This window comes from Chamaea fasciata, unplaced genomic scaffold, assembly GCF_029207755.1.
Source record: "Chamaea fasciata isolate MVZ Bird 193981 ecotype frontalis unplaced genomic scaffold, bChaFas1.0.hap1 SCAF_17, whole genome shotgun sequence".
Lineage (NCBI taxonomy): Eukaryota > Metazoa > Chordata > Aves > Passeriformes > Sylviidae > Chamaea > Chamaea fasciata.
In genome coordinates, this window is record NW_027094102.1 from 7848464 (window position 1) to 7861024 (window position 12561).

The 12561-nt window shown below is 50.8% G+C and overlaps 1 protein-coding gene across 1 annotated transcript; it reads right to left on the reverse strand.

Annotated features, from left to right (window-relative positions):
* BPIFB2 (BPI fold containing family B member 2) lies at positions 1-5626 on the reverse strand. Its single transcript, XM_066198739.1, has 16 exons — positions 5605-5626; positions 4858-4974; positions 4524-4617; positions 4158-4262; positions 3895-4032; positions 3422-3467; positions 3115-3175; positions 2779-2870; positions 2482-2658; positions 2062-2103; positions 1767-1931; positions 1408-1475; positions 1070-1115; positions 737-800; positions 562-638; positions 1-277 (listed from the first exon to the last, which is right to left on the reverse strand). The coding sequence occupies exons 1-16, from the start codon at positions 5624-5626 to the stop codon at positions 209-211; spliced, it is 1383 nt and encodes a 460-aa protein (XP_066054836.1). The 3' UTR covers positions 1-208.
* Between the last annotated feature and the right edge of the window lie 6935 nt (positions 5627-12561).

A 12561-nucleotide genomic window follows, 5' to 3' on the forward strand; every position in this document is an offset into this window, starting at 1 on the left:
AAAAAAAAAAAAAAGAAAAAAATACCAGGATCAGGGCTGGAAGAGAAAGGTGCTAGTGCAACACCATTATTATCCAGAATATAAACCCATGATGTTTTAGTAAGTCAAGAAAGAAGATTTTCAACATTTCAAGCAGTGGCAAACCACGGAGCATGATGTGAGAGTCAACTGAATGATTCTGCCACTGTTTTACTCCAGACACTGGACTTCACTTCCAGGTGCTGGTCTCTCTAGTCCTTGCCTCCAGCTGGAGGTTGCAGGGGATCAAGACATAATCCTGAGCAGGGAAGGAAGGAAGGAAGGAGGACTGAGCATGGTGCCTGTGTGTGGCTCCATCAGCCCACACATGGCTTCACCATCACCACCCACAGCCCCAGCCACTGCCTGTGTCCATGGAGCTAAAGAGGGGCTCGACCTATTTAAGGCAATGGAACTTGGTCCTGCAAGTTGCCAGGGCTGGAAGATCAGGCTCTGATTTATTCTGGAGCTGGGTTAGCATTGCTCCCAGGCTTCCTTTAAATCAAGCACAGCAGGGAGCAATTTAAATGTCTTATTTCTTACCTTGTGAATTGTGATGTTGACGTTGGTGTAAGTGAAGCTGGCAATGTGGGGCAGGAAAACACCCTGTCTCAGGACCGCTGAGAAAAAGAAAGAGGGAAAGTTGCCAGCTGCGTGCTGCCTGGGTCCTTGAGGAGCATCCCACATGGCAGCACCCACAGAGCTCCCATCTCCTCACCGTTTATCTGGGCTGGCACCTCCTCACGGATTGTGGGCAGGAACAACTCCTCTAGCAAGGCAGCCTGTGGGGGAAAGTCAGGGTCAGCTCATGGTGTGGGGCTAAAGCAGGAGGAGAGGGGCAGAGACCCGTGAGAGGGTCTTGATGCTCACTGCACCTCTTCCCATCCCACAAGGACTCAACTGTCCCTCCCACCAGGTGCAGCAAGCACCCAAAGTCAGTATTTCCATATTTCTCTGCTGGCACCCACTGCCCAGGATGGCTGGGGCAGCTGAGGGGGGAGCAGGCTCTGAAAGGATGGCTCCAGGAGTGGCCACAGCTGGAGGCACCTACCAGTATAGGACCCACATCAGAGGTGGCCAGGCTGAGCTCGATATCTCTGGAAAACAAAGAGCAGCAGAGGAGCAGCTAGTGCTGAGCTGTTCTAAGCAGTTTCCCCTGTTTTCCCAAGCTCCCCGTCTGGGCCTTTGTGGGAGTGGGGAAGCTGCAGTTCCCACTTTTCTCCCTGGCCATGTTTCTGGAATTTCACTGTCTCCCTGGGGAAGAAGCTACATCTGCAATGCCTAAACTCTAAAAGCTAAAACCCTCCCCAGAGCACTTTGCCTCTCCTTTCCCCGCTGTGACTGGGACGTGTCCCCTCTGGGCTCCTGCAGTGCAGACGGGGTCATTACTCTATGGCTGCCACAGAGATGATCATCCTCGTGTCGACAACGCTGAGGTGGAGCCTGGCAGTCACATCCTGTGGGGGGAACAGAGGGCAGGGTCAGTGGGGAAACAGCCCCACTTTGGCTTTGTGGGGTGTGATGAACCCATCCATGTGCTGCACCCTGCAATGTGCTCCCTGCATCCTGCACGATGCCACATGGGCAAACGCTGCTGGAGACTGGGAGCACTGTGATGGAAAAGGCGGAATGAAGCCCCTGCAGTGGCTGCAGTGGGGCCAGGGCTCAGAGGAAAGGGCAGTGCCTGTGGGCAGCAGGGACACACTCGCAGCACGCACTTCCCAAGCTCGGCATGCTCCCACACTCACCACGTTCACACTCAGGAAGCTCTGGAAAAGGGATGATCTCGTTCCAATCTGGGCAGTAAGGAAAAGCTCCACAATTGCTTTGTCTTCCTCCAGCACCACACGAGGTGAACTCCGGGGCACGGCTTGAAGCACCACTGGTAGGTCCTCTTGGAAGAGGGAGCCCATCTGCTGAGGGAGCAGGGTTGTTTCTGGGCATGGCAGCCATCCCTGTGCCCTCAGGGTGCAGTGTGGGCAGCTGGGGGACACTGCCTGAGTTGGGATTGTGCCTCTCGGGGTCAGAGTGACAGCAACACACCTGAGTGATCCTCTCAGCCAAGGTGGCAGTGGTCAGTGAGCTCTGAAACACAAAGCACAGCTCGTGATCAGACCCATGGTTGCCTGGGGCTGCTGCTCCAGGGCTCGTGTCCAGTGTGGCCGTGCATCCCCTCTGATGGGCACCGTCCCACCCCTGGGGACGTGCAGGAGCCCTCCTCACACTCCTCCAGCCCATGCCAGGAGCAGTGTGCAGGTTACTCCTCATGGCAAACCCTCCATGCCCCATTAGACCAGGAATATTTTTAGGAGCTTGGGGGTGAGGGGCTGTGACTCTTTCTGGTCCTTGGACACACTCTCATTTCTGTGTAGGACCTGTGGTTCCTCCAAGACATTCCCAGGGCAGGGCCATCCCTCCAAGTGTGTATCTCCCACTCCTTCCTCCCTCCCTTGCTCCACTCACCAGGAGACTCACGTTGAGGGCTCCAGACTGTTCCAAGGCAGAGAATAAGCTGGTGTAGAAGTGCTCAGAGAGGGCTAGGATGAGGTGGGAAGGACTGGAACGCGCTGGCTCAGGCATGCTGAAAGGCACAGGGCTGACTGGCAGGGGGATCACTGTCCCTGCCACTTGGAAAGTTGTCTGCGGGGACACAGGCAGAGAGAAAATAAATTTCAAGTGTCTCCAGGCTGTACCACTCAGTGGAAGCAGCTCTTCCAAGGGCTGGAGCTGGGCTGTAAGAGCTGGAAAGTGAAGACTTACTTGCAAAGAGATGATGATTCCCTGCTCGGAGTACATGGGGGCAGCCAGGGGCAGGTACTGGACTTGACAATTTGGTGTGATGGGGAATGGAGCTGCAAATGGAGCAGAGGGAAGCTCAGGAAGAGGAGGGAAGGAAGGACAGGCTCTGGGAAGTGTCTGGGTTTCCAGAGTACAAAAGACAGGGAAAGAGCTGGGAAGAGAGAGCAGGTCCCCAGGGAGATGATGGCAGCAGAGCCTCTGCTGCTGCAGGGTAGGAATCTGTCCCACCTCATAATCTGCTCCAAAATGCTCCTTGAAACCCTCAGTCCATAATGGGACTGAAAGCCAACTGCCCACCTGCCAGAGACATCAGCCGTTCATTTGGCAAAAGCAGCAATTTGGAGACTTCCAGGCAAATCTATGGAATAAAGAACAAAAAGAGAGGTGACAGATGAACATGGGGGTCTGTGGCATTGGGTGCCCCTGGAAGGCCTCTGAGGTGGGTGTTGCCATCTGCTGGTAGCAGGAGCCAGGGGACGATGGCAGTGTCCAGTGAGCACAGAGCTGTGGGGGAAATCTGGAAAAGCACCACGCAAACACGAAGTGCTCTAATTCTTACAGACCTGTATAATGCTGTCTTATGCCTTCACAAACTTTATCTTACTTTTTCAACGTTGATCTCCTTGTCCACGTCTGATCCTGAGGACTTGCTGGGTAAAAACAACAGAACAGAAGTTAGGAGAAAACCAGATCAGCCAAAGGTGGGTGAGTGTCTCATCTGACCCAAAAGGCATCCAGAGACAGAATTACCGTTTCTTTCTATAATCTGTTAAACTCTGATTACAATTCAGAATCCCAAACCACTGGAGAATTGCCACCGGACTTGCATTAAAAGCATTCCAGCTGCACAACTCTAAAAGTACCACTCCCTGAAACTCTCTTAAAATGGAGAAACCACTCCAAAAGTAGAGCAAAATTCCTCCCATGAAGATTAAGTTTCAGTGTTGGCCTTTGTTAGCTTTGAGGGCAGTGAGCAAGTCTCAATCCAATCTCCTTGCTGCCTAGAAACACTTGTGTCTCAGTTTCTTGTTTCACCCATTACCCAAATCCCACAAGGAGGAAAACTGTGGGGCTCACCCGTCCATCTCCTCGGTGCTCTGCACCTCCTCCAGGGTGGGTTTGCAGTCAGAGGTCACCAGCTCCAGGTTCCCTTCGGGGTTCATCTCCACATGGAGGTCTGCCAGGATGGACAGCCTCATCTCCTTGGTGGTTGAGCTGTGCCCGGGAGGAGAAGAGGAGGTTGGAGCTGGGGAGTGCTCCTGGCCACACTCCCCCCCAGGCCATTTGTCACTTCAGCCAGGAGCTTGGGCTGGTTCCAGCGCGGCAGCTCCAGCACTCACGGGCCAGATGTGATGCCAAGGTCCACCTCAATGCTCAGCCGCATCCCAGTGTCAGGGATCAGGGTCAGGGAAAACTTGTCAACTTTGACAGAGATAATTTGTCTGCTGGAGGAGAAAGGAAGGTGTTGGGAGATCAGCAAGACCCTGAGAAACCCAAAAAGTTCATGAGATCCGCACAGATAAATCCACATCCTGAGAACTGCACAGGTTCTGCTGCTGCTGGACACCAACAAAGGAGCCAGGACCTCATTTCTAAACCTCCTGGTCTACAGGAGGATTTTTGTTCTCACTGGTAAAGTGTCTTTTGTGACAACAGTGTGAACCAGGGGTATGGCAGCAAAGCCTGGGTAAGGGAGGGCAACTCACCTACTTGGGGAGGTGGGAGATGGGTCTGGGGCTGGCGGGGCCATGAGGTCTTTCCTGAGGACTGACTCTGCATGTGGCTTTGAAACTTCAGCAACTGCAAAACAGGGCAGATGTTTTATGAGAGCCTCTGGAGCTTGTGTCGTGACTGACAGACCGAAACCCATTTCCGTCCCTTCCCAGCCCCCTGCTGGTAGCAACGGGCGGGGGTGAGGCAGGTAAGATGAGGAGCGGCACGAGATTCTGGTGCCAGCGTTTGGTGTTTCACCACCAGAGTGGGAGATGTCGCTGCCTCCTCTCCCTGCTGCTGGCATGGGAGATGTGGGTCTGCACTCACAGTATCTCAGTCCAGAGGGGGTGAGGATGCCTCCACAGTCGGGTGACCTGGTGGTGTGAGCTGGGACCAGGAGAATCAGGAGGATGCTCAGGGTTCGGAGCATCGCCATGCCGGCACCTGGAGGGGGAGGAGGAGGAGAAAGAAGAGGAGGAAGAGGAGGGAGAGGAAGGGGGCACCCACAGCAGCCTGGTCAGAACAATGTGGCCCTTGCCTGGACACTGAGGCACGGAGCCACAGATCTGCTCCTTGATTGTGGTTGTGGTGTGGAGCTTGTCAGCTTTGGTGCAGTAACAACCCACAGCTCCCGTGTGGTGTCTTAAAAGCACTGACAGAAGGCTCAGCCTTGAAGAGCCTCTGCAATCTTGTGAGCTAGAACTCTGCCTGGAGCAATATCTCACTTACTGAGGAGCACAGAATGGCCACAACTGGTATAAAAACAGCAAATAAACAGAAGCTAAAATTAATAGAGGGAGGAATGGAAGTTATGGAGGAGTTATAAAGTCAAATGAAAAGGTGAAAGTGTTATCTGTCTCTGAAAAACATTTGGGAATCAATTATAATGTTGGTAATGCTCTTACAACGTTACAAAAACAAGTAATTCAGAAAGTTTAACCTGCAGAAAACATACATATTTATCTCAGTCCTTGCAGAAAGCATCACTTCTGGTAAGTGCTGACCCTTACGGAGACACACAAAAGTAGGAGCAATGCCTGTATGAAGTTATTCAGTTTGCAGAAGCATCTTTACCTCTCCTGGCTGGTCTTCCCATTCTTCTGACCCAGTCTGTGTCTTGCTGTGGCCACACTGGGAAATTCTGCTGGTTTTATATATCCTCTCAAGCAAAGCTGATGGGGCAGGAATTGGCAAAGAGGGCTGGGAACCAGGGCACTGGGGGGACACTTCGTTTTCTGTGCCATTTTTATTGTTTCCCCATAGAATTGATTACTTTGGCTGTTGACCCAGTGAGGTGAAGGATTGAACAGCAGGTGCTGGGGCAGCTTGTCTTCAGTGTGGTGTTCCTGAGGAGCACAAAGAAAGGCCTCTGGGTGGAGGGTGCCAAGAAATCAAACATTGTTAGAAAACAAATGTGAATTTCTTTGCTCTGGAGCCACCCTTTCTTCTGAACACCACAGGGACAGCAGCTCTGTGTCCACCTCTACTACAGACATGCTGAGAGAGCTTGGGTTGCTCAGCCTGGAGAAGAAAAGGCTCCAGGGAGACCTTTGATCCCCTTCCAGTGCCTAAAGGGTCTTCAAAAGAGCTGCAGAGGGACTTGTGACTAGGTCATGGAATGACAGGACAAGTGGCAATGGCTTTAAACTGACAGAGTGCAGGGTTATGTTAGAGATTAGGAAGAAACTCTTCCCTGTTAGGGTGGTGAGGCCATGGTACAGGTTGCCCAGAGAAGCTGTGGCTGCCCCATCTCTGGAAGTGCTCAAGGTCAGGCTGGATGGGACTTGGAAAAGTCTAGAGGAAGATGCCCCTGCCCCATGGCAGGGGTTTGGAACTGGATGAACTTTAAGGTGTCTCACAACCCAGACTATTCCAGGATTCTGTGAGAGGCTGCTGTGGTTTGTGTCACTCTCCCGGCTGGGCATCTCAGACCAGAAGGGATGAGATTAGGACTTGACCTGAAGGAGATCCTGGCAATTAATTAAGGATGTTCTCTGGTTCCATGAGAGCTGGGTAAGTCTTTTGAAGGTAACAGAAGTGTTTCTATTGGGTTCAGTGAGTTTTAGACCAGACAGAAGATCTGAAACGGCCCATGTGCAATAGTCCCTTCCTCTCTTAAACCCGTTCCCTATCAAAAGCCACTGGCAATGTTTATTACAATTGGCTGAAAATATAGTCAGTGGCATCTACTCTCTTTGATAATATCTCTACAAACCGTGAAACCCTTCATGGGAGGGAATAGGAGTTCCTTTCCCTCTTGTGCTTCATGTCCATCATGTTCTTCTGGCTTCCTTTTGGCCTGGAGGAGAGAGCATGGACCACCTGCAAACACGACGTGCACACATGTCTGCATGGCCTTTCCAGTTCCCCTTTGTGTTCTGACTTCCCCCCATCCCTCCCCAGTCCTGTGACCTTAGTATGCCCAGTCTTCAGAGAGGGTTGAGTTGCCCATTTTGGTGTGACTGCCTTGGAAGTGGGATGAGGTGTTCAGGGCTTGTTGAAACACCTGCAGCCTGGGCAGCAGCCTTTGTCCTTTGTGCATCGGTGACGTCAGGCACTGGGTGCTGATTCCAGGTGCATCTTGACATGTTCAAAGCCCTTGGCTCTCCCCAGCACTGTGTTACTTTCCTGCTCAGCATGACAGGGAAATGCCAGGAAAAACAGCATTCCAGCCATGCTGTGCATTTCCATCGAAGGCATCCTGGAAGCAGTGTCAAGAGGAAACATGAAGATCGAGCAGCCTGCCAAGGGAGAGCTGGATTTACACTTCCACGCTGATGTAGGCAGCCCATTGAGAGGCAAGAAATGTGCTCAGAAAAGTAAATCCATTGAGAAGGTTGTAACCCTCAGATGAGTCCCCTGGAGCCATGGGAGGTCTTTTGTGGGATCTGGCTTTGGTAGGGACATGGACACAGCCTAGGAAATCTCTGAGAAATGAGTCTTTGCTGTGTTTTAGAGGAGCAGTTGGGAATTTGCCCCTGTGATTCCTTTTTCCAGTGCAGGTGATATTGCCAGCTCTCCCTGAGACTGGGGATTTTCTGGGGAGCATTATTATCTCTTCCAGCAGTGCAAGGGTTGGGGATAAGCTGCCGCCACGGTGCTTAGAGGTGGATTTTCTCCTCCTGAAGAGCTGTTCTGGACCTGATGATGTCTGTGGAGGCTTAATTAGATGTCAACTCACAGCATAATGACTGATCAAGTTACTAGCACAAAAGTGTCTTTCTGGCATGATGTGCTCCTTGTCGGGAGTTATCCATAAATCTTACACTCCTGTTAGATAAGATGTAAATCTCCTTGTCTGGGCTTAGCAGCGGGCCACTGAGCACAGCTCTGGGAGGGAGGTAATGACGGATTAAACCTCATGACAAGTTTTATACAGAAATGAAGAGAGGAAATAAATTACTTTGTGCTGCATTACCTCACCAGGCTGAGCTCCCAGAGCTGGGTCCTGCTGGGTGGGGCACCCAGGAGGGGATAGGAGAGGACACAGTGGTGGCCACAAGTCTAAGGGGTAGCCAAAGGGACAACAGCAGCCTGGAGGAGGGTTCTGTGCAGCCTGTTTGCAGTCTGGTGGGATGTGTGGATCTCCCATGGTGGAATTAGGACAGGGATGGGGCTAAGGAGCCCATTCTCTGGGCAGGTAAAGGTTCTTCTTATCCTCACTCTAAGCCTGCCTGAAATCAGTAAGAATATTTTTGAGACGTGTGTCTCCAAGAGCACTGACACTTTACCACTGCCACTTTACCACTGCCCATCTTAGGTTTCTTCTTGCTCCCACTTCTGTCTGTACCACATAATTAAGCAGATGAGATTTTTCTTGCAGACTCGGTGCACAAGTCTGTTGGCTGGGAGCTCTCATTTGGGCCCCGAGACTGAGAGCTTACACAGACTTTCAGATTTATCAGTGAAATTATTTGTACTGGCAGATGTTGGAAACCCTCAGGGACCAGCTCACAAACGGTATCACCCCGCCCTTTAATTCTTTCAGTTCTCCTCTTTCTCAGTCAGGTTTTATAGACTGACTGTTCCTTACCTCTCTGCAGAGGATCAGCAGGGGTCCTGGGTGTGCTGGGATGGGATATGTTAATAGAGATGTTTTATATGATACACGGGTAGCGCTGCAACCCCTCGCCCTCCAGCACAGGCTCCTCCCTGGGGCTTTGTGCTGAACTCCTCGTACTCTGCAAATTCTCCAGCAGTCTCAGCTGCTGTAAATGAGAGTCATGTTCTGCAGAAAATGGCAGAGGAAGCTGTGAAAAAAAAGCCCAACACCAAGCCCATGAAAAGTCTTGGGGTGAATGATGAGATGCAGCCTCGCCCTGCGAGCCTGGAACCGGGAACAAGCAAATAAAAGTGGGAGGTTGGGAAGTGTCAGCCCGGAGGCAGCCACGAATCACTCCCTGCTAACAAGTGGGATATTAAAGCTGGTGATTTTCTGCATGGTTGTGTCTACAAACACACGGAGAAACCGTAACTTAGAGGCAACAAAGCACATCAGCTCCTGCCTGAGCACCGTCCAGGGCAGGTGTCATAGCTCAGCAGTGTGAGGGGCTGCCCAGCTTTTGTCCATGATGTCCCAAGGAAACCCCCGAATTTCTGGGGGATCAGAGCCAGCCCTCCATCCCCCAGATCCATGCTGCATGAGGGCATGGAGATGTTTTGAATGCCAAAACAATTTTTTCCTGATTTTTTTCAAAATTAGACCATGTGATTATTCATTGGGAAGAAACATGTTTCTAAATTTAAAAGTAGATTTAAATGGAAAGCTTGAATGAGAAGGGGAAGAAAAAGAATGAGAATAATGAGAATATCAGCAAGAGGTGACTTCGCTGTAAGCATCAAATCCTGGGCATCAGGCTCTGACTGTTCCCCTTTACCCAGCTCTTTTCCTCTGTCTTTCCTTCAGGCTAAAGGTGAAAACTTTCTGTTTCCTGGTGATCTTTCTGGTGTTCTTCCCTGGCTCAGGGCTGTTCATAGCTTAGTCCAAATGAGAATCACTGGGAAAAGGTTAATGGGAGCCAGTGCCCAAGAGGAGCATGACTGGGGGATCTGGGGGGCTTACTCAGCCCTGGTTTTTATCCTGTGCTGACCAAACTTTGCTCTGAGCAGCTTTAGAGATGGAAACATGGAAATCACTCTGGTTGCAAACTTGATGGTCGGGAAATGGCTGGGGCAGGACACAATGGGCACCCCAAGGTTCAGCCCCAGGAACTCCCTCATCACCTTTGTCAGTGTTAGAACCAACCCCCCAGCAGGGAAGTCCCAAAGGACACATCCCTGGTTTGCCAGGATTGACAGTTCCTCAGGGGCAGGTAACAGCACTGTTAGATGTTTCAGTCTTCAGGTTTGGATTTCTACAGCACACAAATATTTTTTGCAGTTTTTTTTTTTCCACTAAACAAAGGTTTTATGGACAAATTCAGACTAACTCTAGTTGTGCTATTCCATGCAATGTGCATATTTGCCTGCTTTGTACTCCCAGACTGTCAGAGCTTCTTTTAGAGATGAAAACCTTCAGCTTCATTTAAAACCAGAAGATGGCATTCTTGAGAAAAGGTTTGCAAAGAGAGAAAACGCATTTTATTAGACATGAGGAAAATTTTGCCCTAATCCGTACCAGATCAATTTCTTTAGCCAGTGACTTTCCCACCTTTTGATCTTCAATAAATAATTATTGCTGGCTGCATGATGGCTCTGAGGGTGACACGTTCTCCCTGCCCAGCGTGCAACCCAAGGTCCTTCACGGCACCCTTCAGAAAGTGCTGCCAGCTCTGGTAAGTCCCATCCTCCTCCCATCCTTGTTTCCCAGAGATCATCTCCTCCCTCTCCTCCTTTTCCTCCTCCACCTCCTCCGCCTCCTCCTTCTTCTCAGTGCACTGTAACAGATTTCACAGTTTTGCCACACAAAGGAGCTTTCAGACTGGTGAAAAGCAGCATTTCCAGCCATTCCTGTGTTTATGCAGCAAATGCACTGGTGCTGCTGGAGGCCTCCTTGTCCCAGCCTGGTAGGCAGGGATGTGATGCTCGGGACAGAGCTGCCCATGGGGTTGAGCGCCTGATTCCCAAAGGGGAAGTCTGCCCCTTGTCATAGGGCAGACTTGCAGCCCCCTAACACATCATAATGTCAGTCCATTTTAGTCAGATACCTGTGGGAGTCTGGCCCTGCTCTTCGCTCAGTTTAAGGCAGGTTTAATCCAGAATAATCCAGTCCATCTAGGGACAGAGAAAACTGAGGCAGGCCCTGGTTTGTGTAACCAACAGTGGAGGCTCCTGATGTTTGTGGGTGGGATTTGCACTGGTCTGGGAGCCTCAAAGCTCTGCTCCCAACAGAAGTGTATCCTCAAAATGAGAATGTTATTTCAAGGAATAATGTTTCAAGGAATAACAAATGTTAAATCATCCTCCTGAACTGTTTTCCCACAGGCACAAATACTCAGAAGTGATCCCTTCTCCCAATGTACAATGTGCATTCATGGGAGTGTTTTGGCCACCAGTAACTCTCCCGGGTGTGGCACCTGTAGGGTGGGAACCTGGCACATTCCTCCTGTCCTCAGGACTGCCAGGGGTTCTTCTACGACAGTCACTTGCCAGCCATTCCATTGCAGTGGACATGGAGCAGGGAAGGGTCAGGCAGTGCCTTCAGTTGGGCTCTGTCTGCCCAGTCCTGCAGAGGTAGGAATCTGCTTGCGTGGACAGAACCACTGCAAAGGATGCAGACAGCTTCTCTGAAGCCTGTTGGAACATGGTTCCTGTCCTCAGAGTCAAATTATCACAGTTCTTTGCCTTTCTGAAATCTCCAAAAATCAACACATTTCCCTTAACCACACCTAAAACCCAGCTGAAATGGCAGAAAAATTCCCCACCTTGCAGCATCCATTTATCTACTTAACTCATGTGGGAAGTATGCCAAAAGCGGAGACTAAATTAAAACACAGAATCCAAGAATCCCCACCCTGTTGATTTTCCCTCTGAGTATTCCCCAAATACTTTGGTAGGCAGGGAAATGCTGGAGATGCTGGCAGTGCCCACCCCGGCCGAGGTGTCTCTGAGAGTGTCTCCTACTCACAGGGATCCTGTATGACCTGCCAGGCAGCACCTACAATATCAGTGGGGGCAAGGTAGGGACGCTGCCATGGTGGCTTTGCCATACCCTGGGCCACCTGTGGACTTTGTGCTGTTAGTCCATCACGCACAAACACAGAATCTGCTGTTAAATCCCACCCAGGTGCTTTTTGCTGTTAAATCCACAGAATATGCTGGTGCTGGACATGCCTGTTGCTGAGACTTGAGGGATGGGGAGTCTGTGGCTGAGTCCCCAATCCCCACTGTGACCAGGACTCAGTGGGAATGGATGGGAAAGGGAGCAGCAGGGTGCTGGGCTTCCTGTGGTGGCTCTTCCTTTCTTTGGCTTTCCAAGAGCTTGACTCCACAAACTGAAATAGAAAGACCTCATGACACCATAGTGAGACTGTCAGATTCAGCTGGGCATGGCTGGGCAGGCCCTGTGTGTCCTGAAAGAGCTGATCCCTAAATAAATCACATTTGCATTGTCAGGACACATCATCCACACCTCCCAAAAGACAGGGGTGCAAGAAAGTGACCCCCTGCTCCCAGAGTGCACGTGCTGTGAGGGTTGGGGAGTGTGCCCAGGGATTAGGACCCCAGAAGGAGTTAGGTTCAGGCTGGTGTTGGTATTTATCAGCTGCTTCACTGATATTGATTCTGAGTTTGTAACTCACTGACTCCTGGATAATTTCTTGTCATTAGCAAGTCAATAAACAGCTTTGATCCTGACTTCATCGAGCTGACATGATTTGAACATCTTTTCCTGGTGACAGGAAGCTGGCGCTGAATCGAGGATATCTTTGGAAAGACTGTAGTGTTTTTAGGAAATTACTCCCAGGAAAGCCTGCTGGGGAGGCAGGCTCCCAGAACCCCATCTGTTCTCCACAGGGATTTGTTCTGCATCATGTGTAAGGAATCATTCTCCTTGGGAGTTCTTAACAGTGAGGAAGGAGCTGTAAAACCAGC

What these genes read in the sequence shown, in the direction of transcription:
- BPIFB2 (XM_066198739.1), bottom strand. Translation starts at nt 5,626, where the DNA reads ATGGGAAGACCAGCCAGGAGAG. An exon ending in CCCCTCTGGACTGAGATACT is followed by an intron (nt 4,618 to 4,857) that starts GTGAGTGCAGAC and finishes CCTGTTTTGCAG; the next exon opens with TTGCTGAAGTTTCAAAGCCA. An exon ending in AGGAGATCAACGTTGAAAAA is followed by an intron (nt 3,176 to 3,421) that starts GTAAGATAAAGT and finishes TTTATTCCATAG; the next exon opens with ATTTGCCTGGAAGTCTCCAA.